Source organism: Puntigrus tetrazona, chromosome 15 (assembly GCF_018831695.1).
Source record: "Puntigrus tetrazona isolate hp1 chromosome 15, ASM1883169v1, whole genome shotgun sequence".
In the NCBI taxonomy this organism is placed as follows: domain Eukaryota; kingdom Metazoa; phylum Chordata; class Actinopteri; order Cypriniformes; family Cyprinidae; genus Puntigrus; species Puntigrus tetrazona.
The window spans coordinates 9,682,476-9,703,157 of record NC_056713.1 but is presented as its reverse complement, the minus strand read 5'-3'; the positions used below and the strand labels follow the sequence as shown (position 1 = coordinate 9,703,157).

The 20,682-nt window shown below is 38.0% G+C and overlaps 1 protein-coding gene across 3 annotated transcripts in view; it reads right to left on the bottom strand.

Annotated features, from left to right (window-relative positions):
* Positions 1 to 6,613: 6,613 nt before the first annotated feature.
* Positions 6,614 to 20,682, bottom strand: part of tada2a (transcriptional adaptor 2A) — a 16,774-nt gene continuing 2,705 nt past the window's right edge. For 2 of the 3 annotated variants that reach the window (XM_043259026.1, XM_043259025.1), the window contains 14 exons: positions 20,211 to 20,317; positions 20,060 to 20,119; positions 19,698 to 19,789; positions 18,012 to 18,175; positions 16,923 to 17,011; positions 16,754 to 16,826; positions 16,226 to 16,289; positions 15,209 to 15,252; positions 12,162 to 12,272; positions 11,812 to 11,883; positions 9,521 to 9,653; positions 8,533 to 8,576; positions 7,340 to 7,413; positions 6,614 to 7,232 (listed from right to left, as the gene is read on the bottom strand). In XM_043259026.1, the coding sequence (XP_043114961.1) occupies positions 7,047 to 7,232; positions 7,340 to 7,413; positions 8,533 to 8,576; positions 9,521 to 9,653; positions 11,812 to 11,883; positions 12,162 to 12,272; positions 15,209 to 15,252; positions 16,226 to 16,289; positions 16,754 to 16,826; positions 16,923 to 17,011; positions 18,012 to 18,175; positions 19,698 to 19,789; positions 20,060 to 20,119; positions 20,211 to 20,317 (1,313 nt within the window). In that variant the 3' untranslated portion in view covers positions 6,614 to 7,046. The remainder of the gene's footprint in view (positions 7,233 to 7,339; positions 7,414 to 8,532; positions 8,577 to 9,520; positions 9,654 to 11,811; positions 11,884 to 12,161; positions 12,273 to 15,208; positions 15,253 to 16,225; positions 16,290 to 16,753; positions 16,827 to 16,922; positions 17,012 to 18,011; positions 18,176 to 19,697; positions 19,790 to 20,059; positions 20,120 to 20,210; positions 20,318 to 20,682) is intronic. The other variant, XM_043259028.1, reaches the window with a different exon arrangement.

Genomic DNA, 20,682 nt, shown 5'->3' with positions numbered 1-20,682 from the left:
GGACAAATATTGTTAAAATAAGATTTTAATTCATGTAATATAATAACTTTATTGGCATTTTTAAAAGAATTTTCTAGTTAAGACTTTTTATAATTTAAATAAAAAATCTGTGTCATTAAACTTCTGGAACAGTCGATATGATATGAAATATGAAAGTCAATACGAAATTAAAATAGCCCCTAATTACTTTCTAATACATTCATTGTCTTAGCGTCATGAGTAAATGTCATTCCAAAGAAAAAAAAAATCTTTCTAATCTGCATAATCATTCTTCAAAACACCTCCGAAATGACTTTCCTTTTACCACTGACGTCAGCAGTGCGGCTTAAGTTTCAACCGATGGCTGCCTGACGAAAAGCGACAGCAAAGTCTGCTACTTAATGGAGATTTTTCGCAATCCAATCAATTCTATAATGAACAAAAATTAAGTCCCGCTCTACATTTTCTTCATACAGAAGTAAAATGGCTTGCGAAGGTCTTTTCAAGTGCAAATTCCAAAGTAGGCCTTACCCCAGTGAGTCTATTTTACGATCCAATAAATGCAACATTCCTTCTGTTGGTACAAATATTCATTCTAGCAGAATTGGATTAACAATGAATAGACATGAAACCTATTTTTGGCTACTGACGCAATTCCTCCCTCACAGAGAGCTGCTAATGCAGTCCGGTGTCTGATCCCAAAGGCACCTGTGTCTCTCCAGCTGTGATGGCAGCAGAGAACAGCCTCAGATCTGTACGCTGACACGAGTAGAGACTGTTAGACAGTCCTTAGCTCCAGCTGTCCCTGCATGTTAGACATCTCCGCCTCCTCGTAACGAATCAGCGAGCGGATTTATACAGAGCTGCGTGCGTATAGCAGTTAACACGCACTAGATCAACAAATGCAGGCTGGAACGTGATGTTAAGAGATCAGTTACAAGAACATAGTTTTTTTTTTCCGTTCCGTACGCACTGAACAAACCGAAAACATCAAAACAAGTCTGAATGAGGATTAAGCTGTTTATTCTTGTGTTAGAGGAGGACTTGGCAGGTGAGACACGTTGAGGAGAGGTGTAGAGCTTCGGTGCTGAGCTCAGTCATGACTTCTCAGCCGAGCAGATGAGCGTGTGTGTGTGTGTGTGTGTGTGTGTGTGTGTGTGTGTCCACTCGTGCACTGCCCTCCTCTGCTGAGACTATCCTCTTTCAGACTACAGCTCTAAAACGCCACCGACCTGGTTGCCAAGGAAACCATGAGTGTTGACAATTGAAGACAAGTTTATGTCCATGTTAATCACTGCCTAGCTATAAGACGAAAGGTTGCCAGTGGCACAGTCACTTCCTTGCAGGGAAAATTAAATCAAAATATAAACTCAGAATAGCAATTTAAATTCAGATATCTGGCTTGCTTTCTTGCAATTCAAAGGTCATATCTCACAATTCTGACATTTTCCTTAATTTTTTTTTTTTTATGATAAAAAAAAATAAATAATTGCGAATGTTTTTACTTGCAACCACACGTTTTCATTTCACAAATCAGACTTTTCGGGCTCGCAATTACGAGTTTACATCTTGCAATTCTGCATTTATATTTATATTCTACAGAGCCCCACACGTGACACGATGCACTATTCTTTCCCTTGATTTGCTTAAACGTATGCTTGATTTGTTCATTCGTTCCCGTGATTTATAAACGGTGCACTACTATTTATTTCCCTGCACGTCATGCGCAGGGCTCATATGTACATGGTTTATATTTTGCAATTATTGCTTAGATAGCTTAGAGTTGTGATATAAACTCAATTCATGTTTCGAGTTTATATTGTGTCAATCGTGACTTTTTCCATCAGAACTACATGTTTACATCAAACAATTCCGAGTTTTTATCTCACACTTCTCAGAACTGAGGAAAAAAGTCAGAACTGTCTGTGAGATTGAAAACTTGATTATTGCAATATATGCATCAGTGCATTACTGCAAATAAAATAAAAAAAAAAATAGAAAAAGTAGCAACTAGCTCTACATTAAAGACTTTTCACGCTTCTAATAACTCTCACCAAGCTCTATTACTTCTGAAAACACAGTTGCAACAGATAAAAAAAACTGCTGCAGGAATGAGGGAAAAAGCTGTTTAAACCCACATGGTTTCCCAAGACTGCCAAACTGTTGTTTAACTAGTTTAGCTGGATGCCAGTTCTTCTTTCAGCTTAACCTGATCTACCTGCATACATTTCCATGACATAGTTATTTACAGTCACTTATCAGACAATTTTCTCAATAAATGTATAATGTGAGAGTCAGCAATACATGCAGTACCTTGCTATCAAGTTTCAAAAGCAAAATACAGGAAGGTGCCTGTGTTTATGGCTGTGGTTTAAGTTTGATCCACCTAGGACCCAAGGTGGTAACTGTTGATAACGCCTGATCAAAATTTATAAGCAATGATGTGATTACAAGTTTGTTACATAGCATTAAACTAAGCTATTATGCTAAAAACAGTGAACTTGTAAAAGCATTTCTACAATCTATAGCTTCAGTAGAATACAAGTAACAATTAGTTCAGGTGATATACTTTACAAAAGGATGTTGTGATTTCTAATGTATACTTGGCACTTGTGCATTATAAGCAGTAATGTACATTTTAAAGTACATTGCAGCCTTGACTGAACAAGTAATTTGAATTGTTAATGAGAACAAAGGTCGGAAAGCTCATTTCACAAAGAAATACAGAGAAGGGTCTGGAATGGGATTTTTACCTTTTTTCAAAGGAATCATCAGATGACGCCTCAATTGCTTTCATCCAGAAGCCGGAGGGGACTGGCTTGTATAAGTCTGTTGAGGTAGGAAACTGTTTGAGTGATCAGAGCTTCAGTTCTTAGTACAGAAACAGTGCTTTACTTACAGCCTCAAATCAATAGAGTAGAAGAGAAAAAGGGAGGTAAACAGCACTAGAAGCATTTCCCTCAGAGCACTGATGTAATTTCCATAAAAATGAGACGATTAGGAAGTGGTAAGAGAACATTACAAAACAAGCACTGAGGGCTGTGGAAAAGAAGACAAATCTATTGCCAGAAACATGCATCACCACAAACCTTAAAAGGCATGTAAACCACCAGAACGTCCATCTCTCTTCATCATCTGCATATTCTGGTTCAAATACGTAAGGCTGTACAAAAGATTGCAAGTCATCCTCTCTATAGGGATTCTTCAGACGTGTTTTATGGACAGCATTCTTCGTCTTCTACCTGTAAACAAAGGTGCAGCGTTTTCGGATTCTAGTCCCAGCACCTGTGGGGTCCGACGCTCAAGTGCCCTTGTGGACCAGTCTACGTGCCCCTGGTCCGCGAGCTCTACTGAAGGGAACACCCCCTTGATCTGTCATATGCCAGTACTTTTACGGTACTTCCAAGATGATTTTCAGTCCATTTTGCAGTTTGACAGCATCAGTCCTGACTCAGTGGGTAAATTATTCTTTTAAGAAGGCAAATGAACTGAAATGCAGATGACTATGAACTGTGGGTGAAAATGGAGTGCATGAGGAGGCATCAGATCTCATTTTAAGACGGGCTGTGTGGTTTGATGAGGGAATGAGCATGCAAAACAGCTGATCTTCCTCCCACACAGTGAGCCGAATCTGCCGGCTTTCTGCTCTGCTGCCAGTCAACGGCCGTTCGCTCACGCCAGTCGCTCTACGGATCGAAGACATTACAGTTTGCCACCCCAATCTGACGCTACATGCTCTTTTACGTTGCCAATATTTCTTCCTAGACTGCCAAATCATATTGAAGTTGAAATTTAGAAAACGTGAATCTGGACACAGAATTCAACAAGCTGTTGTGTCAGGACTGCCACGTCATGCTTTCACAAACACCGTGCGGTTTAGATTCAGAAACTACATAATGTAAGACTACCACGCTTCATGAAGACGTCACCAGAGCACAAATAAAAATATCAATTCCAAACTCCACGCCTTTCAGCCGTCAAACAGGCCTTCATTTCTCCATGGGGCTTACTCTCATTTGGGCAGGGGCTTATCATCAAAGGTGGAATCTGGAGCATTAATCAGGTCGCTGACGTCGCTTTATGGTGTTGTGATAAGCTTGCTAAAGCTTGATGGTTGCTGCTGCTGCTGTCCGTGTGCGCTAATGCTGCTAGCGTTAGTCACGGCTCTCACTCGTCATGCCGCTTCACTAGAGCGAGAGGCGACGGTAATAGATTTCACACTCAACTGGTGTAAATTGTGCCATTCGAGACTTAACCCTTTCTCAGCCTTCACGTTAAAACTAGCTGGTTTGAAAACATATTTATTTTCAAAAATTACAATTGGCCTGACACAAGCATTTCATAAACATGTTATTAGGCATTAATAACTGAAGATTAAACTAAGAAAAGTCAAAATGTTATGCACAAAATAAGCTAATTTTAAATTTTAGCCATGCCACCGGTCTCAAAATTAGTGGAACGGGGGCAAGTTTACCAGGGTGTAGCATCTCTTCTTTTCAGAACAGTTTGAAGAAGTATGACTCTCCCAGACTCTTCTACTACAAACTAATTTTGCTGTAATCGCTGCATTATGCAGTTTTGCCTTGTCCTGCTGAAATACACTTCATCTGGAAGGGAGCATATATTGCTCTAAAACCTTGAAATACCTTTCTGCAAGATGCAGGAACTTGTGCACCACCATACCATCAGATTTACTGGCAACTGAACGCTGATGAGAAGCTGGAAGGTCACCCTCCTCTTTAGGAATTTGGCAATGAGGGACGTTGTTTATAAACTATTCCAAAATCTTTTTTAAAAGTGAAAACTTACCCAGTTTAAACATTTCTTATGTTATCTATGTTTTATTGGGAATAAAATATTGGCTTGTGTGATTCAAAAATCTTTTTCATTTTATTCAAATTTAAGATGCATGCCAAGATTTCCGGAATTCAGGACGCATAATTAAAATCTTCTTTCTCATGCTCTAATCTATATAGGGAGCTCTTTTACATTACTGTAAGGTTACAATTAAACAACAGATCCCAAACTTAAATTTAATTACTATTCATTTTTAAATGTAATAATCAATACAAAATAAAATTATATGCAAACATGTTCTCTTCCCGCTCTTCCCTAGATTTATAACATTTTGTTTTGATGGGGTTGAAACCCTAAATAAGCCAAGAGATGTTCTGTGCTGTGGTTTGAACTGTGTCGTTTATACAGCGATCTCCACATTAAGGTGCGTAAAAACACATTTAATTCAATTTCTTGATAAAATTGACAATTTGAAAGACGATACTTTTTAGCAAAAGCAACAATAAATAGAGCCTCTCTAAATTAACTATGTAAGAGGTGAAGGGAGGTCAGGGGACTCGTAGGCTGAGGAAATCACATCCACAATCCACCTGCTAAGGGTCTGTTTAGTAGCAGAAAATCCCTACTTAGGAAGACCATAACAAATGAATAATTGGACTTCCTCCACAAGGCAGTTTTGTTGATGTATCAGTTCAGTGCTTGCGCTGGACACATACAATAAAGCTTCTGCTGGTCGAGGTCCCAGAGAGGGAGCAGGACAGAAGGCCTGCAGCACAACAGGCTCTTGAATGGAGTAGGGCACTTTTGGATTATACCCAGGTGTTAGGTACAGAAAAGCTTTAGCCATGCCAGGAGCAAACTCAAGATATGAAGTGGCCGCAAAAAGGGCCTGAAGGTTGCCGACCCTTTTCAGAAAAGAGATGGCCAAAAGGAACACAGCGCTCAAGGAATCTATCTGGAACCACCTCCAAAGGCTCAAAACAAGGTTTGCAGAGTGCCTCCAAAACCATGGCCAAATCTCATGGCAGCATGCTGGGGGCTTCAGCCTCAGTGCACATTCCTTCCCAATGACTGACTACCAAGCGAGGCATGGTAAGCTGCCACGTATATGGGGATAACCCTGTGTAGAACCGCTGCAGCAGGAACTCCAGCACTGAACCAAGCTGGGCCCAGATGACAGTTGTCACTCCAAGAAGGGAAAAGCTTTTACTTCAGGGTGTGGGTTTATTCATAGACTGAGTTGAGAGACCGGAAGCTATGGGTTTCCAACAGTTTCCACAGCTCCAGGGGAGGGTGACATATGAGCCCCCACCCCATGAGAAAGGACGTCCCTCCTGACTGGAATCACCCATGGAGAGCTATCGAGGAGGACCTCCAGGTCCTAAAACCATACTCGGTCATGTCAGAACGGGGCTACTAGGAGAGACCATGTCTCGACAGGATGTCTACTCCCTGTTTGAGGTGTCAAGGCATGTGAACTTCTCTCAGGTAGAACAGTTTCACAGTGGGCATAAAGGAGGATCTGGTGTGCCAGCCTGTATAGCACATGATGACCTCTTGACCACTCTATTGGACTGATTGCACATGAGCATGGTCAGATAGGGGTGTTTTCCAAAGCATTCCAAGGCAGCGCATGATCCCGAAAGGGAACTAGAAATTGACAGTATAGTCATTTTACTTAAATATTAGTAAATATTCCCTGCTGTATATTTTACAATATAATTATATGATAACAATATAATAATTTCATACTACAAAATGCAATAATATTATAAATTATATTACAACTATAAATTATATATCACAAACAACAGAAATGAAAACAATAAAAAACAGGTTTCATTTTCTTTGAAAAGCGAATTCTTATTTATGTTGATTTTTTTCCATTTAGATGTTCTTCAAAGACCTGGTAATATTCATTTAACAATTACAGAGTTTAAAAATGTATCAACAATTTAGAGAGCACACAGACAAATAAACAAAAATAAAATTAGTCTTAATATTAAAGTGAAGGATTCACCAGCACGAACAGCAGCGGTCTTTTTACACAACTATTAACTTATATAGTCCTACACACAGCTTTAAAGAAGCACCCCATCGGTCTTTAAGAAAACAAACAGGTGCAGATCTGTAAGGAATGAATGACTTTAAGTACATCAAAGCAGTGCACTTAAAACCTGTCATCTCTCATTGCTCATTCTCAACATGAACGATTCACAATAAGTATGAGTCTTCATCTATCAGATGTCCTTGCAGCAGTTCAATCAACACTAAGCCTTATTGATGTAGCCCTCTTTGATAAGGAAATCATAGATTTTGCGTGTCTTGTTGACATCTATCTTGATGAGCGATCGGGCCTGTGCCAGCCGTAGACCCCCCTGCCGCCGGCACTCGTTCAGCAGGGCCTGTTTGTACTCCAGATACGCCCCAGGCACCAGACGAACCACCTGACATAACTGAGGGAGATGATGAGAGAATCGTTTAGGATGTATTATATCACATCAATGAAGCAGATGTCTTCAAAAATGAGCTTGTGCCAGAAGCAAAATCAAGACTTCCAAACCTCTTTTTCTCTCTCGTTGAGTTTCTCGGTGCCAGGCAGTCCTGTTAAATTGAGAGGAGGTGCACTTCTTCTGCCTGTGGATCAGACCATTGAGATCATTCAGATCATTCAGATCATCTAATTGTTAGTTAGTAGAAAATAGTTACTAAATTGCGACCAAATAGATTGTTATTGTACTTACTACTACTGCTATTACGAACAATAAAATAATTGTTATTATTATTATTATCATAGTAGGACTGACACAAATGTCACACAAAATCATTATTAGTAATTTTGCATTAATAACTGAAGATTGGTTACAATACAATATATTCTGCAGACATGAAGCAAATCTCACAAAACCTTTGTATCAAATTAAGATATTGCACTTTGCATGATGAAAATGGAGCAACTTATTTAATACTAATATTTCTGAATTATAAAATGATTTCCCCAGTTTTATTTTAATTTTTAAATTTAATTTTACAATGTAAGTACAAAATCACAACATGATAACAGCATATTATGAAGTGCAATTTTATAATAGAAACAATATATCAAAACATATGCATTTTATAATGTAAAAATATATAACTTACATATGATTTATTATATGCATAACTGTCATAGTACATTTAATAAATCACACAAAACAGTCATAGTTAACATGTAGTTAATAGTAAACAGTTAATATAATAAAATATTTATTTTTGTTATTCTCATTACTAATACTAACATATATATATTAGTCAACATTTGAAGTGGATAAAAACAATCTTCAAAGACAAGAAGCTTTTTTTACTCCACTTCAAATATTGACTAGTGTAAACTGTTATGAGAAATGGAAATTTCAATAAATTGATTTAAAAATAACTACTCTGTCAACTTATCAGTTTCAGCAAAATCGCTCGAATGCTCACGTTAAGCCAAAGAGTCTCATCAGCTTCATACGCATTCAAATATGTCCTAGTTGTGCAGTGGAGTGACAAAAAGAGAAAATGCCAAAGTAGAAGAGAAACACAAAGAGACGTAAGTGGCTTCTTTTTTTTTTTGTTGTGCGTATTTACCGCGGTGCATCTCAGAGAATAGATTAATGCGTTTGAGCCTGCGGCTTCACGGCTGAAGAGGACATCACAAAGATTGCAAAAGGAGACTAGAGTGGAGGAGAGGAAACATAGCTTGAAAAATGGTGGAAATAAGCAGCACTGTACCTGAGGTGGTGATAGTGGTGACCACAGGGGTGATTCCAGCATCGCTGCGAGGGACAAACGCAGTCACTTCAGCTAAGCAAAACATTATTCACACGAACGTCTCTGAAAGACTGCCTGGGCCTCTCGCGGTTCTCAGCAAAATAAAATATGACATAGACAACCTGATTTATCGTTCACTTTTACTCTGTCTGCTTCTGCTGAATACCAACAACAAATTTTGTGAGGCTAACAAACTGACAGCCAAATACCCACAAGTTCTTTGAATGAGAATACACTGGGGGCCAGGAGGCAGAAAGAAACCTGAATCACATACGTGATGATAACAAACAGCATATGAAAGTACTCTAGAAAGAAACAGCAGGGCATAAAGGCATGAAATATTCAAAATAGAACTCTATTTTACAAAAACACTATACCTATGACTTATGAAGCGTTCATGCTGGAGTAAGTTTACAAATAGAAAAAGTCTTTTTAATGCATATTTTATTATACAAGACTGTTCACAATATTTTTATTTATTTAAAAAATACTTTTTATTCATTTTAACATTTCGATGCAAACTTTACAAGCATTTTAATTCCGTTTTCTAACAACAGGAATAAACTACATTTTAAAATTGACCTTATGTTCAAATAGAAAACTATTATTTTAAACTTTAATTAACAGTGTTATTGTATAACTGTACAACTATTGTTGCTGTATGTAAATATACATTTTTTAAGAACAAATTTTCAAAGAGTAATTATATTAACAGATTAAATATTGAATTTACACTAATATGAAATATTAATATAAATTATATTATATTTAGCAACAATATTCATTCTTTATAATCATATTTTTATTATAAGATTTCAGTACACCATAGTAGTATTTTAGTTAAGTTGCCTGCATTAATATTATTTTGAGCTGAATAAGTTGCATAAAACGTTTGTAATAACTACAAAACTACACTGAAATGAAGTATTGTGATATAAAGAGCTCTTACATGGCGGCCTGTTTGTGGAGCCACTGCTGGCAGGCGCGGGTGTCGTGAATGTACTGCAGGACGTCACACAGCATGTTCCTCTTCCTGCGCTCGTCCTCTCGTATGCGTTTCACTCTCTCGTACACTTTAGCACCTGCAGGCCAGATGACAGACCAGCTCTGAGCAAAGCTCTCGAAATAACCGTCTGATTAACAATAACAAAAAGCTGACGGTAGATAGCATGGACCATATTCAGATGTATCTGTCATTATTGTAGTGAAATACGTACTGACCGTGTTTAGTTTAAAGTTACAGTAGCAGCGCAGCATTCGATACTATCGATCACAACATTCTCTTGGATAGACTAGAAAACTATGTTGGCATTAGAGGAAGCGCCTTAGCATGGTTTACATCATATCTATCTGACCGCTATCAGTTTGTGGCATTAAATGAGGAGGTATCATATCGATCAAAAGTGAAATATGGAGTTCCTCAAGGCTCAGTGCTAGGACCGTTACTTTTCAACCTTTACATGTTACCTCTGGGAGATATTATCAGGAGTCATGGTGTTAGCTTTCACTGCTATGCTGATGATACTCAGCTCTATATTTCAGCGCAGCCTGGTGATACACACCAAATTGAGAATCTAACAGAATGCATAGTCGATATAAAAAGCTGGATGATGAGTAACTTCTTAATGTTAAATTCTGAAAAAACAGAGGTGCTAATAATTGGACCTAAAAACCCCACATATAATAATCTAGAATACAGTCTAACACTTGATGGCTGCTCTGTTAATTCTTCATCATCAGTTAGGAACCTAGGTGTGCTGTTTGACCATAATCTTTCCTTTGAAAATCATGTTTCTAGCATCTGTAAAACTGCGTTTTTCCATCTTAAAAATATATCTAAATTACGACCTATGCTTTCAACCTCTAATGCAGAAATATTAATTCATGCGTTTATGACCTCGAGGTTAGATTATTGCAATGCTTTATTGGGTGGTTGTTCTGCACGCTTAATAAACAAACTTCAGCTAGTCCAAAACGCAGCAGCCAGAGTCCTTACTAGAACTAGGAAGTATGATCATATTAGCCCGGTTCTGTCAACACTGCACTGGCTCCTATCAAACATCGAATAGATTTTAAAATCTTATTAATTACCTATAAAGCCCTGAATGGTTTAGCTCCTCAATACTTGAGCGAGCTCTTATCACATTATAGTCCTGCACGTCCGCTGCGTTCTCAAAACTCTGGCCATTTGATAATACCTAGAATATCAAAATCAACTGCGGGCGGCAGATCTTTTTCCTATCTAGCACCTAAACTCTGGAACAATCTCCCTAACTCTGTTCGGGAAGCAGACACACTCTGCCAGTTTAAATCTAGATTAAAGACACATCTTTTAACTTAGCCTACACATAACACACCAACACACCTTTTATTATTCAAATCCGTTAAAGGATTTTTAGGCTGCATTACTTAGATTTGCTGGAACCGGGAACACTACTCCTACAATACGATGTACTTGTGACATCGTAAAAAGAATGGCATCTACGCTAATATTAGTCCTGTTTCTTTCTCAATCTGTTTTCACAGTTTGTATCCAGACTAGATGGTGGATCAGCACCCAGAGATTATGTTCATCAGAGACCAGAACACCTAGATGCGCCCGTCGACAGATCACCAGATCCTGATGCACACACACACACACGCACACACTAAGTCATTTACACTACCTGACACAGCCGCGTTTAAAATTGAACTGGAAGTTAAGTGCTGGGTGTCCGGTCAGAGGAGAACTGACCCCAACTGAGTCTGGTTTCTCCCAAGGTTTTTTTTTCTCCATTCTGTATGCATGGGGTTTTGTTTCCTTGCCGCTGTCGCCTCTGGCTTGCTTGGTTGGGGACACTTAACTTCTAGTGACTATCGTTGAATTGACTACAGAGACCGTCTCTGCATTTAATAAGAAATTGGTCACTCGTCACTATACATCCCTGTCATTATACTGTACAGTGCTTTGATGCAACCTGTGTTGTTAAAAGCGCTATATAAATAAAAATGATTGATTGATTGATTGACAGTAGTCCCAAAAATGTGCTGTTAGTTTACCGTCCCTCAAACCACCCAGGATGTATTTTGACTTTTTCTTCAGTAGAACGCTAAAGAAAATTTTTAGCTGCTATGGTGTTCACCTACATCTTGGAAGTTCTTAGAATTAACAGCAAGTTTTCATTTTTGGGTCAACTATCCCTTTAACCTCATTTTGATTCAGGTTACCTCCCACGATACATCCCTGAGGGAGCAGCTTACCGCAGAAGGACTGTATTCCCTCTCTCCTGTACTCCTGCAGCCTACGGATCTCCCTCCTCAGCTCAAACTCCACTGTGAACGAGTGATAGAGAAAGAGAGAGAGACAGAAACAGAGCAGATGGAGTGGTGAACTTTTCACCCTGACTGATTCAAACTACTGGGGCGGACAGAGTGAACTCAGACTCAGAGCTGGAGGATGACATGGGGGCTTGTTCATCTAACCCGAACTGTCCTGCACACGCTCATTAAACCACAAACACAGGGATAGACTGATCCTGAGTCTACTATATATAGACCAAAATTATGATGTCCTATATATCAAATGTGCAAAAAGAGAGTTAAATACTCACAGGCGTGACTCTCGATGAACTTGTCGTGCTCTATGGGACCCACCACACGTGCAAAGCGTCTCATGACATCATAAAGGTCCTGCACTTCCTTGGGATAATGCCTTTCCAGAACTGACCACACAACAAAAGCACACAATTTGTATTATATATAAAATATATATATATATAAAACTTTTAAACAATACTATGGTATTTTGTACATAAGACTTCACTGCAAATGAAAAAATATATATACACAATACTTTGTGGTGTGGTGACAAGGTGACAATTATGTGCATTCATCTGATAAATATATATCAGACATATCTTCAACACAACACACCATTTTTTAAAAGGAGCTTTGCTGGCAATAAGGACTTTCAAGAAAACTTGGCTGCCTTTTCTGCTTATTTTTTCTCTGAGCAACCTGACTAGAGAAAACTGTTGTCTATAATTTTGCCAAAAAGGTTGGAAAACTTCAACACCCGTTATGCACTGGGAACGCTGCCATCGAGGGCCACTATCAGTGTGCTTCTATTGGATGGGCTTGACCAGAATCAAATCTGCTTAGCAGGAGTGAGGTTTTATTTTGACAGGTTGCATGAAGATCTTTTTTGTGTGTTTGTCTGTCTGTCTGTGTCTCTGTGTGTGTGTGTTTGTGTGCATATATATTTTTTTTTTGGACAATGAAACTGAAACACTGGCCAATATAGTGTTGGAGGATTCATGGCTTTATTTTTGCAGGCTAGTGGCCATGCTTCACTGATTGCTCTTACTGAGTGTGAAGATTGAATCATCAGAGCAACAGCACAGCTGTACATAAAAAATTTGCAAAGCATACAACATAAGGTGAGACATATCAGAGTTCAAAAAAGGACAAATGGTTGGTGCGCGTCTCGCTGGCGCATATGTGACCAGGACAACAAGTCTCTGTTGTGTTTTCGAGAGCCACGGTATCCAGGGTAATATCAGTATACCACCATGAATGACAAACCACATCCAACAGGAGTAACTGTGGACACAAGAGGAAGCTGTCTGAAAGGGAGGTTCGGGTGCTAACCCGCACTGTAAACAAAAAACTCAGTGCAGAATTAAATGTGCACCTCAACTCTCCAGCTGGGCTGCTATAGCCAAACCTTTGGTCACTCAGTGGTGCCAGCGGCAGAAATCTTGGGCTTTGGAGAATGTGAAACGTATTGTTCTCTGATGAGTCCACCTTCACTGTCTGTCCCTCACCTGGGAGAGTTACGGTGTGGAGAAGCCCCCTAGAAGCTTGCAAAATGCATCATGGGGGAAAACGGTGTCAAAGACACTCGCATCATTTTTTACACTCAGATAGGAATTGGTACTAATGGTACAGTACCCTGAAGGTGGTGCCATGTATAAAACTGATGACAGAGTGGTTTGATGAACATGAAGGTGAAGTTGAACATCTCCCATGGCCTGCATAGTCACCAGATTTCAATATTATTGATCCACTTTGAGGCGTTTAGGAGGAGTGAGTGAAGAAACTTTTTTTAATGCAAAAGGGAGTGAAAAAAAAGTCTGCATACAAAAATGCAGTAAAATAGTAGTCTTCATGAAAGTGTTGCCAACCAATAAACATAAATGTCTCTACGCAGAATAACTCAACGTTGGTATATCATTTACATATACCACAGACACTGAAACAACACAAAGAGTGTTATCAAGTTACACTTTATGGATATGTTTGAAGTCCTAAAATGATGTATACGTAAGGGAGCTTACAAGGTTTTGGAACACAGCTAACCTGCTACAACAGAAAAGCTGCATTTGATTGGCTTTGCTTGAAAAGCAATGTATCAAGAGTCCAGCAGTGAGTGGCCCTGTGAAAGTCTCTCTGATGGTTCGTCACCAACCCCTCAAGCTTGACTCGCTCTGAAGGGTTGAACGAGCCGCACTATCAGCGATCAGCCCTGCTGCTAGCGAGCGAGACAGACAGAAAGAGAAAGATGCTATGTGGGTGAGCGTGAGGTGTGATATTCTGCCTCCGCTAGCTTGCCGAGATGTTACCCAGAAACACACACCTCTCCTAGTCACTTTATAATAAATATATATATATATATATATATATATATATATATATATATATATATATACATACATACACACACAAACACATATATACATACACACACAAACACATCAGTCAAGATGTATCAAACCACAATATCAGTGCCCTCCGTGCAGCAGTGGCTGATGGGATACGAGAAGGGCTGGTGTGTGCACAGCCAGGTCAAGCTGTCTCGCTCTCTTGAATTGGGGATAAACCAACACCGCTGCGAGCCATCAGGTCTTGGCCACTGCTTCCATTATCGCTCGCAACACACACACACACACACACACACAATTTCCCAGTCTCCATGACAACTAGACTGCAGTTCCACGGCAACTATCGCCTTGCTTTTGTCTTGAGAGTGCAGGGAGACGAGGAGGGCGGCTGGGAGCCGATAGATAAATAAAAACGACTTAAAGCCCTCCTCACATCACAAACATTCAATACGTCGCAGGAAAACACGCAAACCAGATTGGATTTCCCTGCTTCCACGCAAAGAGGAAATAATTGGATAAGCGTATTCCTATCGAAAGCTGCTGGCCAGCCGAAATGTCCAGAGGGAAATAGACAGGGATGAGTTTCTATTTACTGAGAGAAGCGACACGGTGCCCAGAGGGCGCGGATCAATAAAAGCTCGTAAAGATGCAATCTCCTTTGTCATTACAGTCGAAATGTTCATTTCATGCCAAACTATTCATAGGGGAGCAATCACAGCTGGCGAGGACAGCTCTGGGATCGGTGTTGATCTGGAATCGCTGTATTTCGGCGCTCATTGTAAACATTTGCCACAGATGGCTCGTGTTATTGGAGGTCAGAAGGGTTATCTAGTGGCAGTAACTTCTGGAGCGTGTATTGAAAGCAGGCTACAAATATCTGCACCAGAAACATACTTTACAACCTCACATACACAACAGAGTACAAGACATGGAAAGAGCACTTGGCTAATATGAGGCACAACACCATGATTACAAAAAAAAAGATGTCGTCTTACTCTGAAATTTGCGCAGGTTGATGAGACCATGGTCTCGAATGATCCTGAAAGACAACATTTGTCACGTTTCACACTGCATTCTGCGAGAAGCAAACCAAACTCAAAATTTTGATACAGTGTATATTTATTACTTTAGTATGCAGTCCCGAAAAAGCACCAGTTTCCACAAAAATATTAAGCAGCACATTACATAAAATATTAAAATAGAAACCAGGTATTTTCAGGTGTAATTATTCACAACACAGTATTACAGTTTAAGTACTGCATTTTTGTTAGGACTTTTTTATTTTTTATTCATACATTTTTGCAACCATTTTCTTTGAATAAATAATTTTTTTTGGATTGAAGGAGGAGGAAAAAAAAAAGATGATGTCTACACTATATTTCATATTGTAGTTTTTGGCACCTCAGGATATCGATATTAGTAAATAAATGAGCGTGGTAAAATGACTGCAATGCATGTCTTTGATGTGCTTCATTTGACCACGCTTGGCGTCGCGAGCCGATGGCTATGTTTCACTAAAAGCATCTCGTGTTTGATGCGTGTGCTGGTCTCAGATGGTCACTGGTGTGTTTGTGCTCTGCGGGAGATCTCAGACGACAGCTGAGGCTCTACTTCAGCAGAGAGCTGAGGTCAAGCTCACACACATACCACTAGTTTCACAGGGCAGCCAGGTCTCATTAATGCTGATTTACACACTGTTACTGTTACCACTAGAGCTGTTTGTGTTTGTGCTGGTGAAAATCAGACAGGCTGCTCAGTTGCTATGGATTGGGTTACATTTTTACACACAGATGAACTTAGTAATTCATTTAAGCGGGTTGCCTGTGCATGTGATAATTTGATTTGATTCTTCGATTAGCAGTTATTCCAACACTATAGTGTGCATTTTTTTTAATCAAGAAACATTTTTAAAAGGAAGTGAAATTAATGCTACAATTAAAGGTTTAGTTTAACAGTCAGATGAGGCCCTCGAGTGGTTGTTCTGTGGCAGTACAATGTGTTTTCCTACTCACTTTTTTCTCCGCTGTCTCTCTTTAAGTCTGGAGTGATATATGTCAACTACTGCAACCTTCAGAGCTGAAAAAATGTACGGTAAAAAGAGATTAACAACAAATCTGCATTCATTGTACTGTGACTCAAGTTCAATTCAAATTAATATATTTAAGAAAGGGTTCAAATTGGCAAATTATTATTTCCATAATCGACTGTCTTTTAAATGAATGATAAATTAATCGTTAACCTTAATGTCTGCTGCAGTGGCATATAGTCACCAGTATGACAGGATGTAAAAATAGCATTTAAAGCACTACTATATATATATATATATATATATATATATATATATATATATATATATATATATATATATATATATATATGTATATATGTTTTTATTAAATATGCATATGATGAAAATACCATGTTCAAAAATGTTATGTTTCAAACAGATTTATCGATGTACCATTAATTGTATTTTTGAAAAAAATAAAAGTTAAACAAATGCCGTATTTAAAAGTAATACATATAAAATATATACTTACCGTGAAGAATATCAGAGTCGTCGTCAACGAAGTCGATATCTTTCAAATCCCATTCAGCATAATTATCAAACTCCTAGTTATACACAGAGACAAAAAGAGAGAGAGAGGGCCGATTTGAATAATGTACAAATGATTTTGTTTGGGACAGAGCGCAGGTTAAATCACTCACCTCCATGAAGTCTGCTCGAGCCGGCATGTATCCAGCCATGTCTCTGGACAGCTGAGAGTCGAATGAAGGTCTTGGAGGATCATCGGTGGCTGAAAGAGACACAAGACACAGTCCTTGACGGCTACTGCCTAAGAAGATATTTATATACCATAAACAAACATCAATCATCACGGTTTCAATATTGTAGAACGTGCTCTGTGCTTTTATTTGCCTTATTAACCAAATAAATCAGACAATCACATCTAGTGTTCAAGCTGTTTATCTGTCTGGCCAAAGTGTGATAAATCAGCGCCTGCAGGGGCTGTTGAGCTCATGACGACAGACACAAACGGCCACACTGAAAGAACAACAGATTAGAACAAAAAACAGATTTACTGCAGAAAGAAATGCTCTGACTGATAACAACTAATCACAGCTCACGGCCAGAGGGAAGAGCACACAGCGTCCATTAAAGGCCCCGATATACTTAAAACGAGATCGAAGAACGAACTAAACTGACGTCGTTTCGAAGAAAATCGGGCCATTTCGAATCGAGTCATTTGGGAGTTTGTTTTTTGACCCCTAAACACCTTAGAGCTATCATTGGTCCGAGGCAGTTGCAAAATCCGTGGGTTTATTCCCAGAAACGCGGGTTTTCCAAAGTCGTGAAAAGAATGAAAGGAAAAGTAGCAAGCAAATAAATATTACACCATTCTGCTGCTGTTCTTCGTCTTACAAAGCAAATTTAAAAAGTATGCAACAAACAAACCTTTGTTTTTAATCAAACTTATAGGCTACGTATGAGCGTTGCGTCATGTTTGCAGTAATCTAAACCCCGCCTCCAGAAGCAGGGGGTCCGAATGTTCGGAAACGCTATACAGTCGCTCAGTCTATTCCAATTTCTTTTTGCCCTCAAATGAAGAACAAAAAAAAGAACTTTGTTTGAAGTACATCGGGGCTTTAAGAGTATTAAGGAATGATGACACTGAATTATTACGCTTAATACCATTTTATTAGAATGATTGCACTTGAAATTAGTTTAAATCTTGTGTGCATTTAAATTTAGAGTTGATTGAACAAAACAGCAGCTTGCTTGTGGAGCTAACTTACGCTTAAAGGGAATGGCTGTGTCTGCGGTCCGGGACAGATGATCTTCCATCTGTCTGAGACTGAGCAGAGTGGAGGAGAACAGAGGATTGTTGATGAAGTTCTTCATGTAGTGCCCTTCACACTCCTCTTTGGTCTTGGTGCGCATCTGGTAAGCCACATCCTGCCTGAAGAAACACCCAGACATGCCATTAGCAACGTTGATTACTATTAAGAATGGAGCATTTATTCATATTTTTGAACTATCTTTTGCTTTCATCATTTTAGTGCTCATGTTACTTTTACGGTGCTTTTGTCATTAGTTATCATTAATGTTTTTTGTTCGTTCAATATTTATAGCAAGCTTTATTTAAATTTCCTTGTACTTGTACAGCTTATACTTAATTTATTATAGCTTTAAATTAACAATTTTTCATAGTTTTGTTGACATGACACGAATTACACGAGTCACGCATTTTCTAAAAATATCATTACTAAATTCATAATGTTTTTTACATTATATTCTAAAGTATTTAAAATACCTTGGTCTGGACATGATTTCACTGTTCGTTGTTTCTTTTTAACATAGGGGGGAAACTAAACATACATTTTTATTTCAATTGCTCTTTCTTTAAATAAATGTATTTATAATTCAAATTTTCTAATATAATATAATTACAAATCTACCTCAGCTTCTGCTCTCAGCTATAAGGAACGCTTTAAAATCATCATAAGGTTTTAAGTATTAGTTATTTTAAATATAATAATTAACATTTAACCATACATTGTACGTAATGATGTTTTTTTCTAATTAGAAAACACTTCTACAAAATTATTTTTTTTTGTTGAAATATATTGCTTTAGACAAATGCACTTTAAAAGCGAAAAAGCAAAACATGAGTATATAGTCTAATATTTAGCTAAATGCTCTTCTCTAGACTTAATTTCTCTGTGGACACTGATAAAACTAGCAAATTAAATGTAACGTGACATTTTGTTTACAAGTACCTAAAGACCCATACTGAGAATTTTGGTACGATTGTGTATACCGCTACACATCTAGCAGTAAAAAATTTTTTGCATTATGTAAGTATTTTTTGTTAGTGTCTGATGACTACGGTAAATTTCTGCAACAAATGTCGAAGCAGATCTGCGTGATGCTAAACAAATGTACTTCATTCAAAAACTAACATTTCAACTAACCGAAACATTTTTAATAGTTTTAGCTAACAATAACAACACTGGCCGTAACACATTTTATCAAAAATACCTAATACAGAGTATAATACTCAGGTTTTTAATTCTTAAATCAAGATATACTTAACTCCAAATGACAAAAAGACGCTTTCTGTGAAAATGATCGAAATTATGTGAGTTTATGATTATAAGAACAAATACCTGCCAATGGGCTAGAAATATCATCTCATTTTAAAAGTAGTACAAGTTTTAATACTCTGTTTACAGATGCTAGTTCATATTTTAAGCATAAACTCAAACTGAATCTTGCCTTTTTTTTAATTTTGCATGTCAAATGAACGATATCTTGATTTAAGGATGTTAACTGATACTGGAAAACAGAATAAAAATAATCAGAAAGTTTTGTATTTTTTAACAATACATTAAATGCTACATGCAATGACATTTAAGACTTCGATACAAAATGTTTTTAATACTAGCAGAAGAAAATAAGATGTGAAGAAATACACTGACCAGTTACCAAAGCCACAGTCCATGACGGCCTCTAACAGGGCCATCTCCTCCTGCGCCGTCCAGCCAGGCTCTAACACGGGGAAATCTGAGGTCTACAAGAAGTAGATCAATACAAATGTGTCACTGGACAGGATACAAGTTATGGGGCACATAAAAAAAGCTATTTTATCCAAATAAACTTACGTAAATAATAACAAAAAAAGACTCACTTTTGTACATTTGTGGATTAGGTAATGTTTAAAAACAACTATTGATTTAAACCTTACACTTCAATATTCGGTCTGCGTATAAAGAACAGTCTGCTTGTAAATCTTTTATATTCAGTAACGTAATCATTTGTAAATTCAAACTGCTCTCTGTACCATGATTTCGTACTTGTGGTCACTCTGGTGCTTTTTATACTCGTATCCTCTAGTGAAGCACTGCAACAGAGATATTAAATAAAGTAGCACACGTTAAATCAAATCTATCGGTATATGTTTTAAGCAGTCAGAGAGTAATCCAGCGACTCACCTGCAGGCACAAGAGGAAAGGTGACGGTCCACATTCAGCACATTTAATATAAGGCTCCACTAGATATGAGGAACATCCTCGACAGGGAGGCTTATCGAAAGGATCATCTGAAGAGATATAGAAGTACAGTTACAACAGACATGTACCAAAAACATGCTTTTAGTTTACGTCTTTCTTTTTGCTACTATGTATATATTAGTGCTGTCAAAAGAATAATTGTGATTAATCATCCAAAATAACATGCAGTCCCTGACAAAAGTCTTGTCGCTTATCTATTTTGTAGAAACACCTGCTATTAACCTTGCTATTATTGACTTTTAATTAATCAATTGGTGTTAGAAATAGCTTGTATGAACAGCTAAAACCCTCCCAAATGATGTTTAATGCACTGAAATAAATTAGCTTCACTGAGAAAAGATTTATCATTTAATCAAAACAGAAAGGTCAAATGTTGGCAAGACAAACGTTTTGT